This window comes from Blastomyces gilchristii (genome assembly GCF_000003855.2).
Source record: "Blastomyces gilchristii SLH14081 genomic scaffold supercont1.3, whole genome shotgun sequence".
Classification (NCBI taxonomy): domain Eukaryota; kingdom Fungi; phylum Ascomycota; class Eurotiomycetes; order Onygenales; family Ajellomycetaceae; genus Blastomyces; species Blastomyces gilchristii.
The window spans coordinates 3,175,535-3,202,840 of record NW_003101680.1 but is presented as its reverse complement, the minus strand read 5'-3'; the positions used below and the strand labels follow the sequence as shown (position 1 = coordinate 3,202,840).

The window sequence follows — 27,306 nt, the reverse complement described above, 5'->3', positions numbered from 1 at the left end:
CTTGTGTGAGATTTTCCAGGTTACACCCGCCAACGGCTGCAGGTCGAGGAACACATATACGTACAGCAACAGCGCGAAGGGAGTCTCCTCTGTACTGACAGACAGTAGTAACAAGTGGGACCGCAAGCAGGGGAGCCGTTAGGATGCCGTCCACTTGTGATACGTTTTGAAAAGCCCTGTCCATCTGGGTAATTAAGGCAATAGGTAAGCTTAAAAACGCTTCGCCAGAGAGCACAACAGGTAGCTCGGGTACCGGCAGAGCTTGATCATGTGTTAGAACGCAGAGATAAAAGAAATGGGAAAAAAAAAAAAAAAAACATGAAAATGTGAAATAAAGCTGCAGGGTCCAGCAAGAAAGCGAATTGTTTGAGCAATTAACCTGGTTAAACTGGCGACTATGCTTATTACTAGGTAGCCTAAGTATTTTAGGTTGGAATCATTAACTGCGGGGGAAAACATCATTTTTGATAGTCGGGAAGAGCAAGTTGTTTGGTACTGAAAGGTGTGGGATACAAAAGGATAACCCTGCATGACTTAGTGCACAGTCTGGAATGCAAGATGATCGATGCCGAAGAGCTCAGACCAGCACCCTCTCAAAGGGTAGGGAAAAAGAAATATCGAGAAAAATGTAAAATCGGTCAATAGAATAAGATAACAATGACTCTCCCTGAGCGGATTCCCAAGGCATCTGATAAGAGTTGGCGAATTGCTGGTCAAGATCTCCTCAGCCAAAAAAGTCACCAGTTGAAAGTGATACCTGCAACCGAACCAGTAATTTTTCTCATGATTTCACTCAACCTTTTTGATATTTATCCGTGGATGACCGGAGATAATGAGATTGGGAGAGAAATCCAAGATTTCCCCATGATTCTTTCTTTTTATACTAAAAGCTCTTATTCCAACTTAAAGCGGAGCCATCAATATAAAGTTTGACAGGTCACACCGCAGAACTTGAAGTATGTAATTGAGAGTGACCAAATAAATATAAATGCAATGGTTGTAAAGAGGTATCTGCGAATATCAGCCTGGAATTCGCCGGGAAGCGAAGCTTTGAAACTTGGGGAATTTGTATGAAAGAGAGCGTTCATATACTTTTCAGCCAGCCGCAAAAAAGGATGTGCACCATATAAACTATTCAAAACAATGTGCTGAAAGCCTAGAAAGCTAAAAGCCCGCTTCTTTGTTGGCAAAATAGCACATCTCGAAAACACTTCATGAAGCAGACGGAATAGAAGCAGGTTGTTGCTGTCTCACGTGTTAGTCTCACCACAGCTTGCCTTCACAGTGATCAACAAGCTATCCGAGCCCAATCCCATCATTTCTCTTGTTTGTTAGATTTTTTCTTTTTTCTTTTTTCTTTTTTTTTTCGAGATCGTCGCTGGACCCTGAAGCTTAAATAGAGACCATTTCCGGTTGATTATTGTTGTGAATTGTTCATCTGCGCTGCATGATCGACGCCATAGTCAACGGTGCTCATTGTTCATTGGCGCCCCCGTTCGTTGAATCGAAAATCGAAGTTTGCAGAGGCTTACTTGGAATGAGCAACTTATCCAGTAAAATATTCCTTTTTGCTGCATTTTCCATTTCACCGTACCTTATTGGCTGGCTAGTGAGAGCATTAACTGAAAATAGTTTATGGAGTTTCGAACTTTGGATGCAAGGGTGCCGACAATCAGTAACAGCAGTTGATCCATACGGCACTGTGGATACATGAACCCTGGAAGGAGAGATGGAATTTCTCGGATTCACACACCAGCCACTGAATGCCCGGTAGGCGACGGAACACCCGTGGGGCTGTATGCATTAGATATAGATCCCTGCAGTTAAATTTGCAACGAACATTTCAAGTTGACCGGATCGAAGTTTGCGTGGTGCATTCAATGACAGCAGGCTAGGCTATCAGTCCACGATGTAAATCTTGGGCAACAAAGGACTTAACAGTGCAGCCAATATGATCGTTTCCCGCAGTACTTCAAGAGAGGGTAAGTTAGAAACTGGAAATCAACGTAGTTTGTTATCGTCAAGATTCAAGGGTTTGCGATCATCAGCAAGGGATCTGATTTGCCAGTGCCAACCCGAGGATGTCCCCATGTATCAAGACGTATTTAAGTGTTCGCTAGCAAGCAGCTTTTATATAATCTAGATTGAATAAAGGTGGTATGCAGTTGCCGATGATAGGAAGTCGAGCGTCTCACAGAAACGGTACAATCAATAGCCAGGGTAACGAGCCGTTGAAGCTAACACAAGTGTAGTTTCACTGTTAGGTCCTCCGGAGTAAAGATTATTATCATTCAGCGGTTTCATCATTCAGCGGTTTCATTGACGATTTCCTTTCCACACAGGCTCAAGAAACGATGTCTCGGAACAGGAATAACCCGAGGCTCCAAACAGCATGAGGGTTAGCAGAAGCATACTTATTCAACGCTATGCCCATCTTTCGGTTCTTCAAGTGAGCTCGGAGAATCCATGACAATGGTTAGACACTGCCATGGCGCGGACGCTTGCAGGAGGAACCGAAAATCCGAAAATCCGGCAATAATGAGTCGAACTTTACGCAGCGCCCTTAATGCGGAAGCTGGCTACTTGGACAGGTACATTAGGTATCGGGTAAACCCAGTCGCACATGACATATTCTTGAATGCATCAATCAAAAGAAGTACTTACCGTAAATCCACGCAGGATTAGTCCGCGTCCAGCCCTTCTTTCAGATTCTTTTTTGCTTTTCTTTCCCTTTCTGTTGGGAAAGAGCTGGTTTCAGGGAAGCTGCAGGATGTTTGCTACCCAGACAGTTCTTGAACGACTCGAATATAAATGTATATATTTCCGTATAAACCTCACCTTCTCTTTACTAACTCTTCATCACAGACAGTGACTAAAAGTGAGCATAAGGAAATCCATGAGGTAGTCCCCTCACTCTTAGCAATTAAAACTTATGATCATATTGTTTATCGGAAGCTTTTGATCAACTCTCAGGATGGCTGTTGGCCCTCGCGTGTCCAAGGAGGATTTTATGCATGCCTTGGGCCTCGATGCGAATAACCCTCAACATGAGCCTTATTATCGAGCAATGAGAGTAAGTTTTCCACGAAATGTCGGAGGATTTTCCATGCCTAGGAGGTCTTTTAGGGGCGCACGGTGGTGTAGCCTCAGGAATATTCTGGGAATGGTATCTTTTATTAACCAGCAAGCTTTAGGATGAAGCCATTGTTGTGTACAATCAATTAAATCAGGATAGTTCAAACCTCGTTGAAAACCTGAGGAACGACCCTTCGATCCGACCACCGTATTTCTGGCACCATATCCGACAAGAGAGGCAGCGATGGGGTATTCTAGAAATATGGCGAAACTCTAGACCGGTCACACGGGCATGGTTTGATCGCGGCATTACGGACGGCGAATATGGCCCCAACTGGGTAACAGGATGGCTGTTGTACAGCGTGTTCCGCTCTCGAGACTTTCGCAATAATCGTAATCGTCGGAAAGGTGAAGATTCAGGGTCTGGGAATTCAGGTAGTACCAATACCCGTCCGTCGCCATGTTGACATATTGTTTCCCACGACCAGACGCTGATAGATCATTCTTGTTAATAGGCCAGGGCCAACCGAAGAATGATCAAAGCCCTACCAGCGGCACCGAAAGACAAAATGGTGGATATTATGACCCTGTCCGGAATGGCACCCACTAAAGTGCCGCCCTTAAATTGTATACGGTTCGACTTCCTATGATTTTTTGCTGGACAACATATCACAGCTGTCCGGTTGCAACATGGGTTTTATTTTATAACTCTGCTGCCTTAGTATTTTTCCTAAATCATTGCCCGGATGCCTATTTATTTCCTTCGTTAGCCATCGTTTCCGATTCTCCGAACGACTCTTTTCCTTCCCCCTTATCGGTGGACTGGCCGAGCCAGTCATATTGGGCGGTAGAGGTTTAATTAGTATATTAAGGCGTTCTCTTTCCTGTTTTCCTCCTTTGGACGTTGAAATAATCTTCGAGTTGGTGCTATCAATCATTTTTCGTTTCCTTCGCTTCAATCTTGCCTACAGCGTAGAGGTGGTGGCATATAGATGGAACGGACTAGGTGCGTTAAACCGCTTAGTTAAGCCCTTAAGCTTTTCATTAGTTAGTTAGCTAACAACCGGTCTGATTTCTTTAGCTTTTGGTAGGAAGCTCCCAAGTTTCGCCTGTTGGCGGGTGCTCTTTCGATGACGAGGTAGTTGACGAGCAAACGGTGATATGACTTCCAAGAAGAGTATATCAATATCGACCGTCTCTTTAAGCCGGCCAATTGTCCGGGATGAAGAAGTGACTTCAACTTCCTGGTTGAGTCACGCATCTTCTAGAATTTCTAAATATGAGCGAGGTGAGGTAATTGTTCGACCTATCAAAGAGCGCTCTACCCGGTGGTCATCCAATGAAGGATTTTCGACTCCTTTACCGGTGCTGGTTGAATAACGTGACTCTGCCCTGGTTTTGTTGCGGCAACAATCTGTTATGTATCTCTTGCATTTGTCGACATTTGGGATTATTCTTGTAGCGTCTCTGCTCTCGTTGGCGTTTGAATTCCCCCCCGGGCAAACGAAGACTAGAGGATGCTCTTTGCCTTTACTTGGCAATGTATGATGACGCGAAAATGAAAAGCAGAGTGTGTTGTTTCCTTAGTATTTAGACCATTTATTAGTTCTAATCAACTGGAAAGTCCCAGAAATACTTACATCGTTACTTGTACTTGATATTTCGCCCCTTCCCATTCCACTCCATTTCAAGCTCCCGCGTAGGTGATGTGGCATGGAGATTCATGAAATTTACTTGCTGAGACAGTAGCAGTATCGTGGCATCGAGCGAGAAGAGGATAATGTATCACCGTTCTGCCATTACTACCTCGTCACCCTAAGTCAGTCCATTCATAGAGCCCATTTGATCGAAGTCAAGCCCTGACATATTGATTGGCTAGGACATCCCCGGTTGGTGGCTTGGGAGAAAGCCATGAATGACGTCGGTTGCTGGAGGGAACAAAGATAATCATAAGATCTTTGAATTGCAGAGAAAGAATATCTCATAGATATCCATTGAAATATCGGCCAATATCAATCAGGAACTGATATTTTGGTATACAGATCTGGATGATGAAGTTTTCACTGGTGTTCGTGCTCGAGGAGGGAAGGGCCAACAGTAGCGATTTATAGTTAACTAATTACTTAAGTTATAGTTAGTTGGGTTAACTAACTTAACTAACTAACTAGTGAAGAGAGTGACACTAGGTAGAACCGAGAATCGAGGTTGAAAATTATAAGTGACAGTGAGTTGTTTCTTCCCCTGTCAGCTTTACCGCCAATACAGCTCAAGGAAAAGAATAAAATCCCACTGAGGCCGATATTGGTGACCGTTATTTTGTAGCCGAAATATAAAGGATTCCTCTGACGCGATGAAGATCTATCTGCATGGCCCCGGAAAGCTCTCTGTTGAATGTCTTCGTTTTGTCAGAAGATATTCGAGTTGCTCTCTTCACCTTCACATCTCGTTTGACATCTCTATCATCATATCCCTCGGGGGGAGCCGTGACATACCTGAAGCTAGTTCATGTTTCATACCTACTATACCCAGGGAATGGAGGATGTACACATTGAGGTGCACTAGAGGGTATCTCACAAGGAGATCTTTATCCTTGATCAAAGCCCAAAAATGTAATTAGGAATACTAGACCGACCCATTCATTCAATTATCCTCGTTGAACTGAGGCCAAGGGGTAGCAGTGAGTTCAGGCCGTTACAAAAAGCCCTGGCGGAGCTGCCAGCGTGCCGGCAGATCAGCTTAAAATAGTAGTGGAAAAAATATATCGTTCTTTTTCACCACATGTTCCCAGATTCCAAGGCTCTATGTCGGGACATGAAGATATTCATGAGAGGTCATTTGCTAGCTCCTATTACGTGTTGAAACCACTAGTTACTCACACGCCTCTACGGAGTAGTAGAGAAACCAAGAGCCAGTCATTGAATCATGAGAAACACCGAACTTATTCTTTCTTCCTATTCTAAAATACTCCAAGCTTACTATCACTATCATGGGTGTTGTTAAAGTTCAGCCCCTAAATTGCCCATAAATCCCCCTGAGCAGGAGATCAGGCTCAATCAGGAAGGAAAATTATATGATAGCGGAGAAAGAGACAGGGAGAAAAACAAAAAGAAGGGTAGGGGTGTTTTCTACTCCTGGACGTTCGGCCGATGCACTTCAACAAGAAGTCGAAATTAGAGGCATCATAAGAATGATTATAAAATGGTAAAAATGAAAGGGAAAAAAAGAATGAAAAAAAATTGAAATGGAAATCACTCGAACACAAAAAAAGGATGCTTGTTTCCTAGAAAACAATAGACTGGCAAATTCCACCCTAAGTAAGCCCTCTCAGTGAACAGAGAGGTAATGTAATAGTTTTGTTTGTCATAAGCGAAATAAATAATGGAAAAGAGACAGATGAGCTGTTGAATCGAGTAAATGGAGGTCACTGTGAAAACCTAAAGGATTTCAAATTCACGGAGATTCCTTCCACCACACTTCCCCCTTTCTCTTCTCGTCGCCGAGTAATAGCTCTCCTTAGAAATCGGCCCTGCCACTGCCTGTCTGCCAAAATCAAAGAGCAACTGAGGTTCTGGCCCGTTGGGTTGCAAAAACATATACCCGGACATAAGTTCATGTGAGGGAAAAAAAAAAAACATTATAAACGGTAAATAAAGCAGACAGGAGAGGTACATAAACAAGGTAGCCGACTGGGGGAGTGATATTCCATTGCTGTTGTACAGTACAGCTTCAGTGAAGATATATATGAGAATATCAAAAGGGAAATGCAAAACGGATCTATGGGAAATCGTCTCATGTCGTTATTTTTCGTGGCCGTTATATTCGTATCATCATGGATATATCGCAGTGGCGATTGTAGGCAGTCCTGTATTTACCTGCCCAAAACCTCATCCCTTAAAATCATTTGTTTGAAAAACATCGCAGTCGTAAAATCGTTAAGCTCTTTGTCGGCCGATTCTTTTCTTTTCTTTTTCTGTCCCTTCTTCTTTTCCCCCTGCTTTTTGTTTTCTTGTCGAAGAAATTTTGGAGGGAAAGCGGTTTCAGCTGCACAACGGCGGCTGTTTTATCTTTCTTTCTTTTTTTTCCATGGTTAGGCTCCCTTTTTATTGGCGAATCGCGATACTCGTCAAGGGCTGTGCCCGAAAAGTAGACCTCGCTCCACTGGGATCGATAAGGCCGGAAACAAATTCAAAGTCCCCGCTGGCCGTATGCTAGTGTTCTCGTTGGACCAGCAGGCCGGCGATCACGGCCCAGTCGTCCTCCCTCGTGGCTCTCAGGACTGCTACCCCCACTCCGACTTCCACTACTGGTGGACGTATCCGTGTCATCGCCAAACCGACCACGTCGTCCTGTGCCAATCGCAACCGGAATCCCTTGCACAATCCCTCCATGGTCGTGACCTGCAGGATACATCCCATCGTTGACGGAGAAATTCCGACAGATCAGATAGGCGCGCATAGCTGCGCTTTCTCTGGCCAGCGCTTCCGTTTCGCAATAGACGTCCGTCTGGTATTCGCGATTATTGACGCGCACAATGCAGCCATACCCGGCAGCACATGGATATGATTCGTAAAAGGGTTCCGGCCAGCGACGGCGGCGGCAAAGACCTGCAGACAGAAAAAACATGTTATTGGCTGTGCAACGTTATATGTTTGCCTGACGTAGGGAATTTCTGCCTGACGCCCTCCATTTTCATTTATTATTTTTTTTAAACAATAAGAAAACAATCAGCCAACAACGATGAGCTTTTGATAGCCGCGGATGCTCAGGGTTTAAAAAAAAACTCCGGGGTATAAAAGCTTATTAGGCCCAGTTGATCCCGGATTAATGGTGAAGGGGAAGGGGAAGAGACAGCAAGTTTTCTTGTGGGTTGGTTCCCAGTTAACCGCTGGAATAAAAAAGCAGGCACCTTGACCAAAAGAAAAAGAAAATCACAGCATCGTTAAGTTATCTGCGGGGCAGGCATGACGACTCATGAAAAAGCAATTGATATGCTGGGCTGGTTTTGTTTTCTTTTCCATTTTCGCTCAAGCTTCCACAATCTCTCCTAGGATATTTAGGGCAACATACTCGCAAGGTACAGAATGTAGTACATTTCGATGGTGAAAATCCCGACGGAATATCGAACTTGATACCCGACGATTAAGGCTGGAGGTGCCCAAGTGAGGTCGTTGAATTGGCAGTATGAACCTAAGGAGGATGAAGAAGCTTGATGCCCAGCAGCGCCACCAGTATACAACCGCCTTAAGATCCTTTAAGTGTGCTGGACAAACAGGTTGTTGGCAGATTGGCAAATAAACCGGGAGGTACCTATGGATTAATAAAAGAATAGCGGGTAAAGGCTCTAAAATATGCGATACAAAAAATAAAAATAAAAAAGGTTGCTCTGGCCGATACGTCTAATGAGAAAACAAGCCATTGTAGACAGCGAAGCAAGCGTGATTTAATGTAGCGTAAAATATATGGGTGGGGCTAGAAATAGGTATTAACCCTGGCAATCAAGGTTTAACTCAATCGAGGGATTTGAAATGACCGGATAGAAAAGGGGGATGCTGTGGGAAAGGAAATTATCGCTCTCTACCTGAGTTTTTTTTGATTATTCCTGCCTTGATGTGTTGGCATGGCTTTCTGCCAGTGACGGATAATGGGGAAGCTCGAGAACTTCATTGTTGAGCCTATCAAGATTTAATTCGGCGTCGATCTAAGCGACGAGGATTGGCTCGTCCGGCTCAGACAAGACACTCGAACAGCTGTACCGTAGGCCCACCAGTGCTGCCAAAGCCAGATTGTGCGCAACGTTTGGTCTTACGAGGCGTCTCCCTCAAAGCACAGCCAGAAAATGGTACAGACCCCGCAGAGCAGGAGCAGAATCACCCTCTCTCGGCGTGCTGGAACACTACCAACTTCCGCTAATGTATTTTATATTCGCAATGGTTGGATTCGCGATGCCCAAGACGCGCTGAATTTGAAGTAGAATCCTGGCGCGAAACGCATGATGCCAGAATTGTCTGCAGTAAATTAATAGTTGCCTTTTCTCGGGAAGCTCCAGCCCCACAAACTCTCATCTGCCTCCATTCATCGACCCTTGTTCTTTCGCTAGTCCTTATAAGGGAGCAGGGGGTTATGCCACAAGTTTTGCATCAAGAATGACCGATTTGCCGGGTCATCATCAGAGTCGCACGTAATCCACTAATATGACAGTAGGACACGATAAACGAGGAACACTTCTGCTCAGAGTTCGGCTGAGTGGCAGTATAATCGACAAACCTGCGGCAACTAGGCAGCCTCCGAACTCAGCGGAATATTGATACGAAATGGATCCAAAACGCAGTGTTTGGGCAAAGGAACTGGCGCTGCCGGTGCGTTGTCGTTCGACTAGTGACAGGCATTGAGGATGCAATGATGAGTTGGCAATCGATGGCTCCTCACCAGTGGGGAAGACGCTGCATCATGTTCCAGAAATGGACGACGCAGACCACGAGGGTCCAGCATGTACATGTACTTTGCCGCTTTTAAATACGAATAAATATTTCTCGCAGAGAGACCCTTAAAAATGGGTGAAATCATAGGATAGTAATGATCGAAGATCTCCTTTTCCAGAAAGTCATAACTCCCTATGGGCATGTAAGTAATCGTTCAACGAAAAAAGACGTTGAAGTCCGCATAAATCACCTACCAAGGATAAACGAAAACTAACGCCTGCGCCTATGCACATTTATGTGTGGCTTTCGGCGAATCAAGTGCGCCCTTAGTTCAACTGCCCAGGAAGCATGATAAAAGGTTAAATGTTCCACCCATATTATTCCGCAAACCGTTTCGTTCCCGACATTTTGTTCGTAACAGTCGACGGCAGCATCATTGGACAGGGTATTGGGGAAGAAACAGGATAATCCTGGCGTCTTCTCGTAATCCCAAGATTGACTCCTCCTAGCCAAGGGGAGAGGATGATTCGCTATGCTAATGAATGCTTCCCGTGCTTGCAGGAGGCGATATAATCGTGCAGATCCACAATGCGACCTGAAGAAATAAAACACACTCTCATTCTTGCCGTCTTACTCTCGCGCAGGTTCGTTCATTTTCACGTCACGACCTGAAGAAGCGTCTCAGGAATCAGAGGCGAGCTGGCCCATCTGGAATCAGAGGTCATATAACCCCCTCGCTGGATACGGCTTGCAGCTGCAGTCAGGACAAACTAGTGATACAAGAAGAAAGAAAGGGGTGCTGTTTAGCTCAGCCCTCAACGCTTCTTCTGGATGTAACATTCCTATGGCGTCAATATGATCAAACCATGCCACCGAGACACAGGATATTCTCCTCAGAAGGAAGAGAGAGAGGCGAGGAGGTTGCTTTTGACTCTGGAAAACGTGACCAGTTACAGAAGGTTACAATGGACGCCAAGACATGGGATTCAGTTCATTTGGACTGTTTCCTCCAGTAGGAACATGAAGATTTGAGCGTTCCAGTACGCGAGATTGAAAAGACAACTAGCCTTGATCTTACGTTGTTCGTAGCCTTACTACCTTCTAGTTGTCTCAAGAACTTGCCTATGTAGTATATACAGGAAAAACAATCCTAACTTCTCCTACTGGATCTCTTGGATCCGAACTATATATCTTCGAAGCGGCACAAAGGTTGCCTTCCCATAATGTTCAGCCCAAAACACCATTGTGTCATGCCGATAAATGCGGACCTTTTTGATGTTCAAATTTGGAGAGGATACTTCTCACACCATTCCCGCATATTCTCCGCTGCACGATGCGGGATCACGAAGAGAGGATGGACCACTTCTAGTCGATCTCCTTCATCAAAAACGATAGTAGACTGGTCGTGTTCCGTTGAAGCGGTTACAGGTGCATGCGACCAGGAAAATGCGGACGGAAAAGGATTGTCGGGTCCTGTCACCGATGCAACGCCTGTATTGAAGTGGTGGTGCTGGGCGGTGCTTAATCCAGAGAGGATATAACAGGTATGGTAGGAATCGGGGTTTCTAAAAGAGGGAATCAGTTACGCCGATAAAAAAAGAAGAAGAAAAAAATTCCATAAACTATCCACAATTTTCTCCTGCACATAAGCGGATGATGCGCATACCCCACGGGCCGGAGAATGCACTTACTTGCCTGGTTTATCTCGTAGTCCGCCATGGGGCCCTTGACAACAATTGAGGATATATCGCGTCAATCCTTCGCGGTGGAAAAGACTGCCAGATCTTGAATATGACGGGGTGGATGTAGACTGGATGCCATTGACTGCGGCTTGGATCAAGGGCCAGCAACCGCCAACCCAGTGGCTGTAACATCCATCGACCAGTTTGTTAGTCCTTCCCGCGAACCCACCTTCAGGGGCACACTGTCTAGCTGAGAGCCATGATATCAAGAGCGGAAGATCCATATATCTGGAAAACGGGCTTAGCAATACCTCCGCAGTACATGAACAGGACTCATGACGCACCTATTGATCATCTCCTTAGGGTCGCCAAGAATGCATAGACATGCCAAAGCACAAAATGCATATGCACCGTGTGCTTCCGTCCCCGGACTTCCAGAAATGCCACCTTCGAAGGTTTGACCTAGACGAAATAATGATCAGCTCTACCTCCCAGGTGATGCCACATGTTCTTTCTTTTCTTCTTCTCTTACATCTAGACAAATATTCTGGCAGCCCGCTTATGAAGGTGTCTAGGCCAGCATGTCTAGCGGGCGAATCCGGAGGGAGTTGGAGCGGAAGATCCAGCAATGCAATTATCACCATCGCACAGTATGCACCTCTGCAGCCCGTTAGTGAATAATATTCGACTTCAAACGTGGTTCGGGAATCTTACCGTACATCCTCCTCACCGCCAAGGGTTACCTGAAAGCCACCATCTGCTTGCTTCAATTTCCCCAGCCATCGCCACCTTATCTATCAGATTAGGATCTTTCGGACAAAGGGGGAACAATTGACACAAAGCGGTATGCAAAGGCATACTAGGAAGACTCACATCGCTGTCCGATTGACTAGTTTAAATGCATCCTGCCCGCCCACCAGGGCTAGAGAAAGTATAAGTGCGTAAGAAGAAGCGCAATGCGACATCTGACCGTGCCCTCCGCCAAAACCCCCTGTAGGGTTTTGCATCGGGGCAGCAGTAGCTATGACTCTGGACGTTTAGAGTAGCAAGTTAGTGGGATGGTAACACGAGAAACCCAAATAAACTTTCAAAAATGTACTCGTCTCCCTTGCGCATCGAAGATCTGTCAGGTTTTGACAGCACCCCCCCCACACCATAAATGGTGGATATGGTATATCACACCAGGAAGGGAAAAAAATAAAAATAAAAAATCATAAATCAGACATAAACAACAATCAAAAAACCTACCGCTCCCGAAACTTCGTAACATCTTCTCCCAAAAAATGCAATCCCGCCAACGCCCAATAGACCATCCACGGACGACTTGAATCAAGCCCAACAAAACGCTCCGGATAAGACTCGAGCGAGTCATATAGGAACGAAACATGCTCGTCCCGGTCCAGCCTTGGCACACCAAATCGATTGAACGGGCCATTCTGCGAACTGGCCAGCCCCTTCAGGAACGGGAGACACTGGTCAACCGTGGCATCCTGCGTCTTCGAAGTCTCCGTAACCAACTGGTCGCGGATGAGGGGTAGCTGTGTGAATAGGTCCGGAATGCTCTTTTGATAGTGGGGTTGAGCGGGGAGGCTTGGTGGGGCAGCCATGTTATTCTTTTTCTTCTCCTTCTTCTTCTTCTTCTTTTTACTCCGCTTGTCGTGCGAATGAGGGTGCACTGGTGAGCTTGATGAAGGTTCCCCAATGGCAGTAGTAGCAGTGGTGGTAGTAGGAGTAGTGTGGGGGGATGAATCGGATTTCAACTGCGGTTGCTTGTGTCGTTGCTGTAAGGTGTTGTCCCTAGGAGTGCCGCTACGGCCATGCAACCTGCTTATGGTTGTTCTGAGGCGGGCGTGAGATGATGATGCCGATGATGATGCCGATGCTGTCCCTGGGGCAGATTCTTTGTTATATGGGGCGGTCGTGGGGAAGCGGACTGGACGGCGATATTTGCCTCTAATCATGTCCTGCTTGCGTAGGTTCGAGCCTCCATGTATGATGCTTTTTTATGCTTCAAGGAATGCGTCAATATATCCTTCGGCTCTTTGTTGCTTACATTGAGGGGGTTGTTATTCGTATTGTGCTGTTGAGAGTTCCTTTGTCTGCGAATGAATTGTTTTGTTCGCTGATATTACTAACTATTGTTTAGTCAACTTAAATATCTTAGAAAACCTTGATCCGTTCGCTGGCTCGCTCCTCTCTCCGCACACCACCACGAGAGTCTCGTCTCCCAACTAGTTTACCTTGGCCATCTGTGCAAGATGAAGGGTCCATTTCTATACTATGAAGCTGTGAGTATCTACAACGTTTAACAGTATCTATTTTATTCATTTTCCTTCTATGAGGATACACGCACAGCTTCGCCACATTGCAAAATCCTGCGCGGGTTCCATCTCTGTGGACACGTACATATTATTAACCTCGTCCCTTGAACATGAGTAGCAAAGGTAGGCGATAAGGATTTTTGTGCTCCGCGTTTGCTCCGTGTCCAATCTCCTCTCATTTTGCTTCCATTATACTCATCCCGCCATGCTCTTCTTCTCCACAATGAATTCTTCTATTTGAATCCGTACATGTCCCAACAGGCTGGTCGACTGTGCTCACAAGCGGGCGATAGACATTGTCCTTTTTCGTCAAACGGGGAGATATCTGGGAGAAAAAGGGAAAAAAGAAAAAAGAAAGAAAGAAAGAAAGAAAGAAAGAAAGAAAGAAACTTTGAGTACAGCTATGCAGCCCCTCCTCCATGCGTGAAAATTAAGACGAATTTCTGCGCTTTGAAACATGTTCTTCTCTCGAAAGGCCAAACAACCACACGAATGGCTCCTGCTGGCATCGGATAGCACAGCAAATATAAGACCACCCAAAGGCTGGGCGCATTTCTATGACCCGCGAGACGGCTGCGAGTGCCATTTCTATTGCACCCCATACAAAAATGATGTAGGCGGGATGCGCGACGGAACAGACTCCAGCCAAAAATGCCTCCATGTTGTGATGGGCTGAAGCTAATCGTGATCAATCGGTAAAACATCATGCTGTGGCAGTGCTCTGGTTGGATTAGATTTTTTTTTTATCCTATACAAGTCGTCCGGGACTGGCTCAACAAAATGAAAGGAGGAGAAGAAAAAAAAGGAGAAGAGGAAGAGGAGATGCGGAGTTTATTCTAAAAGGAACAATTGCAGGATATGAGGATATGGGAGATCTATTCCTTTCTCTCTCTCCTTGTAAATTATGTTTTGGTTCGAAAGGAGTGAGTAGTCATAGGTGGTAGGTACGTCTAAGAAAGAATTTCCGAGTACATTTACCGCAAACCAAATATCCTCCGTCTAGAGAGACGCAAAACATTTTCCGCATACCGTATCCGGTATCAACAGAGGCCACTGCAAGAGTTTGAACGATTCAGCACGGGAGAAGAAGCACATTGGTTTTTCTCCCCCCTCCCTTTCTCCCCCAGACTCAAGAACATGACCTCCAAGGAAGGAGAGAATCGATATGAGAGAGGGGAATGCCACCTCCCTGAGCTAAGTCCGTATAGGATTTTTTTTCTCACTAATCAATAGTGGATTTCCCTTTCCGAGCTTAACGCATATCATCCCATATCATTCCTAGCCAGGCCAGGCCAGGCCAGGCCAGGACATGTCGTACCATGATGGCGCGTCGATTCTGCGGTGATGATGGATCGTTTCTAGATTCTATTTTCAGTCCTACCGCCTCTTCAATCAACCTCTAGCGGTCAATTTTGACGGAAACGTATCCCAATTACACGTCGGGAATTGGTGAGTGCCTTGCGAGGGGCGAGGGGAAAGGAAGAAAGAAACGGGGGGACAAAAGTATATGCAGATTCACCGTATGTTTATTAACCCTCCGGGATGGCCGAGGAGCGGTGTCTTTCCGACCCATAAAAAAAAATTAAAAAATAAAAAATATCGAAGGTAAAACTTGCGGGGACTTTTATTTTATTTTATTTTATTTATTTTGAAATGAAACAGGCGATCTCCAGGGCCCCTCTCCCCTCACTCAATGGATGGATATGTGGTATGCTAACTGAAAGCCCAGTAGACAGATAGGTAGACAGGTAGACAGGTAGACAGGGGCCTTCCCTGACCGCTTCCAATCACCCCATCCGCTCCGCGGTGTCTGCATAGTTTTTGTCCAGCCTTCCCACTCGGCCCTTTGGACCCTGGTATCTATCGTATCTATCATCAATCTCTGTTTTTCGTTTTCTGTGTAGTGGAGAAGAAAGGGGGCGGGGCGGCTTATGGGATGATGATGGAGTCCCGCCGAATCTCTCCATCGACGTTCAGATCATGGATCATGGATCGGGATCTGTGGTTGCTAGAAAGTTTCCAGCTCTGGTTTCGAAATATTATTTTAGTCATTGCCAGTCAAATCGATCAGATCGGAGCGGTCGATGGAGCGGGGGGCACCCCCTCTCCCCCAAGCTTAACTCTCCTGGCGGTATGAGTATGAGTGGATTTGGAGAAAGGTTAGGTAACGCGGGAACGAGGAGAGGAATGGAAAGGAGCAATGACAGGGAGAGAAAGGAGAAAGGAGAAAGGCAAGAAATTAAAAAGCGCACTTGAGAGGATCCCGCCTGGCCGCTTGCCGACGATACTGCAAAGAGAAAGAAAAAGTCACATTCTCCCCAATTAATAAGACACAGAATGGCGGTATAGAGCGCATATATCATATTCCCCGCCCACCCCAGGCAACCAGGTGGAGCATATGCAGTACGCTGCGTATGCATTTCTTGCATAGTATGTATTCCCGGCTCAAAAGAAAAAAATTCTCCATATCCTCCTTGATGCGGGTTGCCCCATGCACGCAATCTTTAACCTTATTTTGACAAGTACATACCAGCCTCCCTCAAATATTTTCAGGTCTCCTTTTTTTAAAAAAAATAAAAAAAGTCTCATACACTCTATTAGAGCGCAGCGCACTGCCAGTAGCTCTTGGTTTGGGTGGGCATCCATTCTGGGTATAGAGCATATATTTGCACAGCAATTGAACGGTGAGAAGTTATTTTTCCTTTGATCCTGCGGGATCAATGATGCCTTTTTTTTTCTCTCTCTCTCTCTTTTCCCTCTGCTTGGCTCAGGATCAAGGGAGCTCGTTTGCAAGCGAGCATGCAATGATGCAATGATATAATGATGCATTGGCACAATGCGCTATATACAGTCGGAGCTGCACGTACGTGGCGCAGATCCACGATCAGGGAGGCAGATATGGTAATTCCGAGCGTGGTTGAGGGAAATAGGGGGGCAGGAAATGGTTAAAGTAAAAATAAATAAATAATAAAGTAAAGTCAAGTAAAATACAAGACCAATAAAAGAATAATGACAGCAAGAGGACATATTCTGCGTCGAGAAACAAAAAGGCGCAGCCATACAACCAACGCGGGCATTTCCGTTTTCGGCAATCCCCTCCTCCCTGCCCTGCCAGGTGTCCACAGGTCTCCCAAAGTTTCCATTTCTGGAAAGCAGGCGGGTTCAATGGGTTACCAAAATTCCAACTACATCGAGGGCGGTCTGGGAGGAGGAGAATTACTGAGGCGCCAGGCGAGTATTTCCAGTATGGAAAGGGGATAGATAGTAGATGATTGCTCAAGCGGTGATGGGATTAAAGAATAAAAATTGGAAGGTAGGGAGGGAGAAGATATGACGACCATGGTACAAGTTCATGTATAACTTACCTCAGAATAATGCCATACTCGTCTGATGTTGACTTGAAAAAATATAATCAGGCCTGACAGTCCATAACATATCCATGCTTGTATGCCATCACTGGATGATGTCAAGCCCTTTGGGGAATAATATAATGGAAATAAACGCGATGGATCACACGGACTTTGCCCCTTCAGCGCTGCAGACCAAGGAGTGAGTGATAAGGCCAGATTGGGATATTTTCCCTCGCGACACACCGTAAAGGGGAGAATGATTGGTGCTGGTAGCTGACCGGTCGGGGGGGGGGAGAGCAAAACGTGAAACTGATGCATGCAACAGCTACAAATATGGCTATGGATGGAATAATATGTTGACTTACATTGTAATGTAGGCTGCATAAAAGAAACAAGGTACATATAATAGAAAAGGGAACCTTGTGATGCTGTGTATGGTCATAACCAATAAATAAAATATCTTAATGCACACGAGCCTCTGTGTACAAAGACATTGCAGAGCTAAGCTCAAAACAGAAGACTCTGCAAGATTGATTTTACAGCTTATTAATAAAAGAGATAGAACTGTAACTACAGTGAAAGCATATCTCTAAAGATGAAATAAGATTGACTTGAGAATGAGTTGAATGATGATACAGATGATTGATGAAAGACTGAAGAGAGATCTGTAGAACTGAGAGATGAATTAATTATTAAAGATAATGACTGCAGCTGTTTTCTTAATTGAGTTAAAAATGAAGTTAATAAGAGATATTCTCTATAACATCTGATAATATAGTAAGCTCTTTGAATAATAGTTTTCTTTTTATAGACTGCTGTTAATGAAGATATATCAGAACTATAAATCTCACAGTAATAAAACTTAATCTCAGATAATATATCTATTTCAATAGACTGTTTACAGACTGTAAGAAATCTCACTTCTTGCAGATTCTTTATCTCTATTTTCTATCTCTTATATAATTAATAGAGTTAGCAGCTCTTGATTATATACAACTATATAGACTGAAGTTCATGAATACTATTTATAACTCAGCTTGAATACTATTATATATTTAACTTCTATATTTTATCTTTCTACTGTGAATACTTCTGATAGTTAATAGTATATATTATATCAAGCTATAAACATCTGAATAATCATCTGTAAGCACTTATTCTTACACAGATTTAAAAGACTGCTATTAATTATATAAAGTATTAATATATTTAGAATGATAGAGAGAGTTCAGACTCATTTATCACAGAATCTATAACTGTAGAAGAATCTGATTTTACTGTATATATTTATTTACAGTTCTACACAGTGTAAAGATATAATCAGTGATAGAAAAGATGTAATAAGTAGACTAACTATGTGACTGTGTCTGAGATCAGAATCAGATTTTTTAATAGTTTTATTATTAATTTAACTAATCTTATTACACAGTTTTAATATTAGATAGTAGTCTTATACTGTCTCAGTGAAACTTACTATCTACTCTTATTACATTTTTCAAATGAGATCATGATTTTCACTTCTCAATTTAAATTATTTTTATTACTTTAAATGACTTTAAATCTTATTTAAGTGTTATTAAAAAGTGTTACTTTTTAAAAAATTAAAAATAGTCTAAAAAAATCTTAAAATGTCTAAAAATAGTAACTTTATATTAAGAATGAAACTAAATGAGATCAAATGAGATTACTTTCTTATTTTTTTCAAGTCATGATTTCATTTTAAGATCTGATATATAGTCACTTTACATGTTTTTTTAATGACTAGTCTTAGCAGAATTCATGTCAAGAAATGTATGAAATCAGATCAAATGAAATCAAATGTGAAATTCATAGTCCCGGCAGCCAGTCTAGTAATAAGAGAAGATTATAATATCTGAGTTCTCTGAGTGTAGTATTGAAGACAGACAGCTGTAGAAGTAGTAGAATACTGTAAAGAAATGAATTAATTAAGAGACTGATTTTATAAGCAGTGAACACAGGCTTTTGATGTATTATTCATTCTTGAGAATCTATGAGAGATGATTGATCAGATGCATTATCTATTCAAGAATCTGTACAGAGTAGATTGTTGATCAGATGTGTTATCTATTCAAGGATCTGTATGAAGTAGATGGTATGGTAGTGCAATGTCACGGGATTGCGCTTCACTTAATTCTACACCAATCAGTGGGCTGTATTCGCGCCAAGAACCTCAAAAAGGAAATTCTCCACTTTTAATGACCAGGGTTTTCATCATATATTTGCTTCGCTTCGCTCCGCAAATTATGGCACTTTTCCAGGACAGACTTGTCCTCGGAGGAGCCTCACGGAAGTCCAGCCGGTTGTGGCAACAGAGATATCTAGATACCTGGGCCGGAACGGTGATTTGAACAGGTTTGTTTACGCGAGCCGCGTGAGGTCGATCATGGATAGGGTAACTTAGGGTAGGAAGCCAGCCCCCAGATTCTGGCCTGCTCGGCATAAAAAGCCCTGGCGGGAGGAAACACTGGCTGCGGATGGGTGTCATTATTATTATTATTATTATTATTATTATTGACCAACTGACAACCAGCGAAAAGGCAGCGAGAGGAGAGTGCTGCTTGGCGAGTTGGCATGCGGGACTCGTATCTGCTGCCCCACCATCCGACCCCGCGTTGTTCTCGTCTCGTCTCGTCCGTGCAGCGTTCACCCATTATTATTATTATTATTAGTATTATATTGTTGCGGGGAGCCAACAGCGAGACAGCATCAGGGTTGGGGGGGGTTGGGGGGAAATATCCAGTTTGTCTCACTCCACGTGATGGTTGTTGTTGGTACGTACGCAGTAGGTAAGTTAATAATACCCAGGCAGGTAATGGACGTTGGAGAGAGAGAGAGAGAGAGAGAGAGAGAGAGAGAGAGAGAGAGAGAGACAGGGCTTGTGTGCCCTCAGTCTCATTACAGATAGACAGACAGAATGTTCAAGAATCCAGTCCATCGGGAAGTAAACAAGAAAAATGGAGCCAACTAACTCCCTGCAAGTCTGTGACATCGCAGCAAAGCCCAGATATTCCATTGTCCATCCATCCATTCACTCCCCCGTTGCCCTCTCAGGCGCAGAAACCACGCACTTCAGCGCTAAGTCAGTTTGAAACCGAACCGGCGGTAGTTCACAAGGTAATTGAACCAAAGAGAATGCAAGGACTGGCAAACCCCGCAGCCTGGGGGTTCTTGTATTCTCATCTCAAGCAAGACTGCCGCTCCCCTCTCCTGTAAAGGGATATATCTGTCTGACTTTAAAGGTTGAAGCGCAATATTACCCGAAAAGGATAGGGGAGAGAGACAAGTCAAACCAACCCCCCCCATGTTTAGTAATGCGTGAGAATGTGAGATGAGACGGAGACAATAATAAGTTAATAATAATGTTAATAATGGCAGGGTGTTAACAACATGCGAGGAATGTGCGACAGACAGGGACAGGGACACATGCTACCTACTACTACGCAGTACATCCGTCTCTTCTCCCCTCACTGGCTGGTTATTTTTGTTTGATTTTGATGACACTCTTCTGTTCTTGTTTTTGAGGCCCCGGCCGGGGGGGATTTGTATCCCAGTTGAGTTGGTTCCGTTCCGTTGACAACACATCAGACAATCCAAACTGTCGTAGTTTACTAGCACTGTTTAGTAGTTAACTAAACTGCCCTTAGTTTAGGTAGTTAGTTCCAGTTTGTTGGCGAGCTCGCTTTTCCCCAATTGCTCATACGCTTACGCTGTAGTGTTGACGTTGGGATTGCGAGTTCTGCGCCTTATCGGAACCGGACGACGACATCGTGTTTTGTTGTGCTCACTGGACTCCTAACTAGTTATGCAGAGAGGCTTTTTTTTTCCTTTTCCTTTTTCCTTTTTTGCTGATGGATGATTCCCTTGTCTTGTTGCGGACTAAGTTACATCGTTAGCCGGGAAGATCTCCATCTTGTCCGTCATGCTGTCGATGCCCATCACCCGCCGTCCCGCGGAGGGTTGCTGCAGGCGGAGTCTTCGGCTCTCTCTATGTGCTGTGCTGTGTGGGGGCATTGTGGCCTGACTCTGGTCCTGGAGATTCTCTACGGTGAACATGGATATATTTCTATCCGTCATGAGGAAGTGTGTAACACTGTTGAGTTGCCCCAAGTATTTATTTATTAATTTCTGTAATTTTTTGAGAAGACCCCCCAAAAAAAAGAAAGGAAAAAAAAAAAAGAAAAGAAAAGAAAAAAAAGAAAAGAAAAGAAGAAAAAGAAAAAACCCCTTCCTTGTGCGTTGACGTGTTTTATGTCATTAACCGTTGTCCTTCTTACTCGATCCGGCACAGCCTTTTCAACGAGTGGTTTTTTTTTTCACTCGGTTCCATATCTCCAGATCTCACCTGAACATTTGTATTATTTCTTTTTCCTGAGATGCGATTTGTTGGAATAGATAGCTATCCTGGTTTCCCTCAATCTGCTTGGCTGATCTACCTTCCCTCCAGCAAACTTTAGATGTGACGAAAATAACCACACAGGAAGAAGAACATACTCACATCCATCCCATGAGCGAACAAGAGGAGAGAAAGCAAAAGCAGAACCTTTGGCCCAGAAATGGACAGGTATTTGCCAAAGATTTTGCATGGCAACACCAAACCCAGCAGCTCCACAGCCAGGGTACATTATTATCTGCGCAACAAGCAGAACAGAGGAGAGAGATGATACGCGCTGACTGGGACAAATGAGGGAATCCCTTCAACTAAATATTCCGGGGCACTGCTTGTGTGGGTTTCACAAACAAAAGGGCGCCTTTTGGCCTATTGTTTTTGTTTTCGTTTCAACCCTTTTTTTGTGAGGCAGGAGACGAGAGGAAACCGGCTACCCCCCTTAAAAAAAACGTGTTTTTGTTCATTTCAAGCTTCTTTTTTTTTCGATAGATCGTCGGGTGACACTGTAGCCGAGATCAATATGTTGTATACGTGACTAGAAGTAGTAGTAATAAAGTTCTCGGAATACCTGGAAATGCCCCCTCCCGTTTGAAATAGAATTTCTGGCTTGCCCACTCTGAATCTCGGGTCGAACCGCGGGATCACATCCGCTGACGGAGGCGGCGGTTCTTTTTTGGGGAACCTTTGAACTTTCTTGAAATTTTTTTTTTGAATTTTACCTTAGCGGGTTGTATCCACGGATTCAACCAGTCTTATTTCTTTTTCCTTGCTGAACCTTTTTTATCGCTCAGGAGAACTTGATAAGTTGGCACAAGTTAACGAGAAGATTTAGTTAGCAGTAGTTAGAGAAAGCCAGCGGGGAATCCATAGCGGGTTCATGATATCCACAGAGACAGAGATAGTTTAGTTAGCTAGCTGCCAAAGACATACTGCGTAATCTTACCAAAGAGAGGAAGTCTGGGAAAAGCAAAAGCGCCCACTCAATAATAGGCCCGGATGATGCTGGTGCTGTGGGTTTTTGATAACTCGTGATCTGGCTGGCGGACCGCGCTGCTGATTCCGGCGATGGACCGAGCTTATCGCTGGCGATATGCAGCCGTCGAGTGGCAATTAGCGCCCTCGCTCAAGGACCAACACTCCAGGCTTAGGTTCGTGCAGTGCTTTTGCCCCGGTTCTGCCCCCAGCCTCACGCGCGACCGCAGGCGTGGGCATACGATTGCAAAAGGCGTGTACAGAAGCTGGTGGCTGTCCAGTGCGTCAAGACCGGCAAGTTGACGGAGCTGCGTGATGTACCCTGGCGCAGAGAACTGGCTGGGAGGGTACAGACTTGTACAGCGGCATGCAGCTTGCAGGCGGGCGGGCAGGGCGTGGCCCCAAGAAAGGGTAGCGCGGGAGTGAGTGGTGCGAGCGAGGGAGTTGGCTGGGGACTGGGCGCTGCAGCCACGGCCCAAGCTCCGGCGGACACTGCCCAACCAGCGTCGGGGCTGGCTCACCGCTGCTTTGGCTCCCCAGCGTCCCCACACTCGCCCGCCGGCAGGAACAGCACAAGTAAAGCACACGGCCCCCCAGCCCTGCCGCACCCGCTCGCCTCAACGGACTTTCGCCTCTCCTCTCCTCACCACTCACGCCTTCTTCTTCCTCTCCTCCTCCTCCTCCTCCTCCTCCTCTCCGAGTATCGTATCTCCACCTCCACCTCCACCTTTCCACCTCCTGGCACAATCTCTCCTCTCCTCTCTTCCCCCTTCCCCTCCCCTCCCCGACTCTCTCATTACGCAAGTAATCCGCTGTGGGAACCTATAGAAACTCCTCCACCTTCCCGCTTATCTATGCTACAACCACGATTACAATGGGTGATGTAGATCTAACCAACGATGGCATCGTCAGCCTCGACTATGATTCTCGAGGCTACATCTCTGCTCCCACCTGGTCCGTAGCAGTGGAGCATCGCCCGACCCAGCACCACCAGCACCACCAGCACCACCATCAACACCAGCAGCAGCAGCAGCAGCATCAGCATTCGCAGCACCACCACCACCACCAACGAGCCGATGGTAGGGGGGATATCTCACCCCTACAAACTAACAGTCACGATTTCAACGCCACTGTAGCGCACGACCACGATCTCATCAGCGACTGGGAATTCCACAATATACAACCCCACCACCTCCCGTATTCTCAAGCTGAGACCTCGTCTGCTCCCCAATTCACCTCCAGCTACTCGATCCCACTCCAGGCTTCTCCAATCGATCTCATGCCAGCTGCTACCCAGGCTCAGCTGGGTCCAAGTCTACTTGACGGGCCCTATCACGTTCCTCTGTCTGCACCGCCAGTCGATATGATACCCTTCACGTTCCACGATTTCCACGCGGATCTCATGTCTTTTCCGACTATGGACGGCCTTCCAGATGTGACCTACGCTTCCCAGAGTATTCAGGGCAGTAGCTCGCCAACAGACACATATTTGGAAGTCCGCTCCTTGACCAGTTCGAGCAGTGATAATGGCTGGACAACCATCGAGAATCGCAGGTCTCTAGACTCTCCATACCACGAACATGGCATGTTCATCAACCCAAATCAGACCCTGCATAATAGGAGCCTGTCTGAGTCGTCATATTCCGATTTGGATCTCCACAACCCAAGAAACTCCTTTAGCAGCATAACAGACTTTTCTCATCCCATAAATTCTCCAAGTTCGGAATCGAATCTCGAGGCGGAGTACAATGCTATAAATCGTAGAGTGTCATGTGATCAGACCTCCCATGGTTCGTCGTCCCCGGCTGCTGTGAGCCCCGTTGGAATTGTCAGGCCCATGCCAGCCAAGAAATCTTCGTCGCCTTCCCGATCCCCGACTTCACAGGCGTCGTCCTCTCCGCCAAGTAGAAAACCATCCCGCAAAAGCCCTATCGCCGCAAAGACCGCAGAAACGAAAGTGCGAAAGCAATCTCAGTCTGGAAAGCCCGAAACTGAGAAACGTGTGGGGAAGCGAAAGGGCCCGCTTAAGCCTGATCAGCGGAAACAAGCTAGTGAAATACGAAAATTAAGAGCTTGTCTGCGATGCAAGTTCCTCAAGAAGACTGTACGTTTAATAATATGAAGGAAAAAAAAAAAAAAAAAAAAAAAAAAAAAAAAAAAAGAGATCCCACTCCCCTCCCACACCTTCTTTCATTCGTATTTCAGATATCTTCTAACATTGTAAATAGTGTGACAAAGGAGAGCCTTGTGCGGGTTGTCAGCCATCACACGCTAGGCTTTGGCAAGTTCCTTGCACTCGCATTGACATCAAAGAAATCGGCTACTTCATGAAAGATTGGAAGGCCGATTATGAGCGTCACGTTACTTTAGCCTTCTCAGTGGGGAACATCAAGGGGTTCTCTGATGTTGAGAGAATACTCTTCATCACTCATGGATATGGTCAAGTGATTCCTGTCACCGCACGCGAAGTTTATGTTCGCGATGAAGAGTGCTTCAACATCGATTGGGTGGAATCTATGCAGCGCGATCCTAACAGCTTCGAGCTCGCAACCGCGAAATTGTCGGCGGGCATGGAAGGGATCACCCCCGCAATGCTTTCGGATTACCTTGACAAACATATTGACAGTGACGGGAGCTTCGAGAATTTCGTGGATGACTACTTCACCGGCACCCCATTCTTGACCCAGATGCTCAAGAGTACATTCCGGTATTACTCTCGAACTAAGCTTCCAGTTATCCGGAAAGCACTGAAGCTCATCCTAGCCTACAACCTTACGCTACATGTTACCATGGTCGAAGGAGTTGGTGAGCTGGAGGATTTCATTGGCAAGATCGATGATGCAACGTCAAGGTACAATGGAAAAATCATGGCACCAGTCATGATAAATTTCCAGATCAAGTGCGGCTTGGCTACCATGTGGCGAGAATTGCAAAAGGACGTGCTTGAGGAACTGTCTGCTCTCTACTCCAGTGTTTACAGCGGTGACAAACTTAAAAACTGGCCAACCATTTTCCTCCTCGCGTCTATACTGCTTGCTGTGTGGGAAGAGATGCAGTTTGACTGCCATTATCGGGTTCCTGTAAGATTGACTTCTTCTATATTAATATTTTTCTCCTTCGAGCTGCCTTAGACTAACCTGATATAATTAGGATGCTGCGGCGGTTGACAAATTCTGCACTGATATGGAAACAACCCCCGTCGGTGTCATCGTCGGCCTCTTCCAAGCGATTTCCCAGAAACTACCAGCATTCACCGAATGGGATTCTCAAAAACACCACCACCTCCTAGGCTCGAATGTTGACGTCTGTGACACCATGACGGAAGTTCGTCAGCATGTTACTCAATACGGTAAGTTTCAAGAGGCGTTCAGTATTTCCTCCGTACATGTTAACCCCTTTACATGCCCGAAAAGAAATCCAAAAAACACAATCTAACAAATTAAACCCTGCAGAATCCTATCTTCGAACCCGCAGCAAGTCGAAATTCGACCGCAACGATTTCGATTGTTTATCAAATAAATTTGTCTCTAGACTTGTTATTCGCGCGAACTAGAAACGGGACATGCCCTTCCATACCCCGATCTTTCTTTAGCGAACTATGACCTCCCAGGACTTTTTGTTTGATGATGTAGTCTGCAATTTTTGGTTTTAACGGCCTTCCATCCAAGCGAGCGCGAAACAAAAGTACAATTTACGAAAACAATACATAGCATCTGCTACGACCGGTATGAGATATATGTTCCATGATTTCCATGAACGAATGAGGCAAATGAGATACAACCACGCTCAACACGGCTCCGCATGAACCCTTTTTGGCTGGACCTTACACTCTTTTGACTACCAACTTTTCCTTTTTGTTATGCTTACCATCTGTTTTTGGCATATCAGTGTCAAACATTTTGTGTGATATTTTTTTTGTGAGATTATCATTTTTTCTTTTGGTTTTTTCCTAAAACTTAACCTCGATGTTTTGGGAAACAAGAATTCCTTTATTTTTCTTAAGTGATATATACCTTTTATTTATGTTTTTGATATTTAATCTTTTTCTGCTTGATTCTTGATTCTTGAATTTTTTTTTTTTTTTTTTTTTTGAGAACATTTACCTGCATAGTACTGGTTCCCCCCCTCTTTCTTTAAATCCGAGTCGCCTCTTTTTGTGCTTGCGCAAAATGACGAGAGAAATAAAGAAACTAGAAAAGCGAAGAAATAAGATAAAACAACACGACGGCGACGGCGACGGCGACGATGATGAAAATTACGGAAGAAAGGGAAAAAAATACGCTGCGTTTATAACAGCGGTCTTTTGATCCGTTATATCGCCTTTCAAGCTCTGCCTATTCTAGTTTGTACTTTTCATTTTGGCCATGTTTTTTATTTTCATTTCTGATACTGATGATCGCAATCTTCTACTCTACGCGTTCCTCACATTGCTGCACTTTTGTTAGTTTAGTTGATCTTTTTCTTTTCTTTTCTTTTCTCTTTCCTCCTTACCTTTCTGAGTAATATCGTACCCGAGCTATTGTCATTCGCCGCTGTATACCCTTTCTGTCCAATTATTCTGGAAGAAAGGAGGTTTGGGTGGCGGAACTTGCCTCTTGCCTGGTAAAGCGTAGGGGGACCTTGCGTGGGGGTGTACGGGGTACCCCGTCTTAAACCTCTTCACAACCCCTATCTATATATTTTTACTTGATCCTTTTTTATGCCCTCCGTTTTGAATAAACAAGACATATAACAATGAAATAAATGAAATTATATCCAGAAATATAATCTTGGTCAAAAATGGGGTGATGATCAGTTGCTTTCCAGGGGATACTGTGCTACATATATCTCCTCACTACGGAGGATCCTCTCAAAAGTTTTTGATTAGCACTAAGAATTTAAGGTGTAACTTTGTTACAGGCATAAAATATTCCCATTCCCTGTCTTAGCCAGAGTTCTAAGGGAGGCTAATGTCTGTGTCACCTGAATAACTAGCTATAGCTTAACTAAAGCTAGCCTAAATCCCAAGGGCTTGAGAATAGAATGGTACCAGTATTACAGCTTAAATTCTTAGCGAGGGTCCTCCGTAGAGTACTAGTA

The 27,306-nt window shown here is 44.8% G+C and overlaps 6 protein-coding genes across 7 annotated transcripts; 2 read left to right on the top strand and 4 right to left on the bottom strand.

The window, feature by feature from the left end:
* The first annotated feature begins 2,076 nt into the window (after positions 1–2,076).
* Positions 2,077–4,734, top strand: BDBG_02306. 2 transcript variants are annotated; one of them, XM_031720731.1, is made up of 6 exons: positions 2,077–2,157; positions 2,253–2,813; positions 2,866–3,073; positions 3,195–3,510; positions 3,591–4,081; positions 4,157–4,734. In XM_031720731.1, the coding sequence occupies exons 3-5, from the start codon at positions 2,975–2,977 to the stop codon at positions 3,683–3,685; spliced, it is 510 nt and encodes a 169-aa protein (XP_031576998.1). In that variant the 5' UTR covers positions 2,077–2,157; positions 2,253–2,813; positions 2,866–2,974; the 3' UTR covers positions 3,686–4,081; positions 4,157–4,734. The 2 variants fall into 2 exon arrangements, with proteins under 2 accessions (XP_031576998.1, XP_031576999.1); XM_031720732.1 differs by lacking the exon at positions 2,077–2,157 and having other exon boundaries at positions 2,299–3,073.
* Positions 4,735–7,260: 2,526 nt separating this feature from the next.
* Positions 7,261–7,805, bottom strand: BDBG_02304 (uncharacterized protein; the record flags this gene model as incomplete). The annotated part of the gene is made up of 1 exon (XM_002627587.2): positions 7,261–7,805. Exon 1 carries the CDS (start codon positions 7,696–7,698, stop codon positions 7,261–7,263), a length of 438 nt encoding a protein of 145 aa, XP_002627633.1. The 5' UTR covers positions 7,699–7,805.
* A 2-nt stretch (positions 7,806–7,807) lies between these two features.
* Positions 7,808–13,292, bottom strand: BDBG_02303 (protein farnesyltransferase subunit beta). The gene is made up of 8 exons (XM_031720730.1): positions 12,425–13,292; positions 12,050–12,205; positions 11,891–11,965; positions 11,709–11,836; positions 11,521–11,638; positions 11,186–11,464; positions 9,749–11,059; positions 7,808–9,686 (listed from the first exon to the last, which is right to left on the bottom strand). Exons 1-7 carry the CDS (start codon positions 13,135–13,137, stop codon positions 10,774–10,776), a joined length of 1,755 nt encoding a protein of 584 aa, XP_031576997.1. The 5' UTR covers positions 13,138–13,292; the 3' UTR covers positions 7,808–9,686; positions 9,749–10,773.
* A 348-nt stretch (positions 13,293–13,640) lies between these two features.
* BDBG_16539 (uncharacterized protein) lies at positions 13,641–15,338 on the bottom strand. Its single transcript, XM_031724475.1, has one exon. The coding sequence runs from the start codon at positions 14,202–14,204 to the stop codon at positions 13,899–13,901; it is 306 nt and encodes a 101-aa protein (XP_031576996.1). The 5' UTR covers positions 14,205–15,338; the 3' UTR covers positions 13,641–13,898.
* A 3,911-nt stretch (positions 15,339–19,249) lies between these two features.
* BDBG_02301 (uncharacterized protein) lies at positions 19,250–19,550 on the bottom strand (the record flags this gene model as incomplete). The annotated part of the gene is made up of 1 exon (XM_031720729.1): positions 19,250–19,550. Exon 1 carries the CDS (start codon positions 19,517–19,519, stop codon positions 19,250–19,252), a length of 270 nt encoding a protein of 89 aa, XP_031576995.1. The 5' UTR covers positions 19,520–19,550.
* A 2,342-nt stretch (positions 19,551–21,892) lies between these two features.
* Positions 21,893–27,008, top strand: BDBG_02299 (C6 finger domain-containing protein). The gene is made up of 4 exons (XM_031720728.1): positions 21,893–24,331; positions 24,456–25,307; positions 25,378–25,576; positions 25,680–27,008. The coding sequence occupies exons 1-4, from the start codon at positions 23,102–23,104 to the stop codon at positions 25,778–25,780; spliced, it is 2,382 nt and encodes a 793-aa protein (XP_031576994.1). The 5' UTR covers positions 21,893–23,101; the 3' UTR covers positions 25,781–27,008.
* The last annotated feature ends 298 nt before the right edge of the window (positions 27,009–27,306 follow it).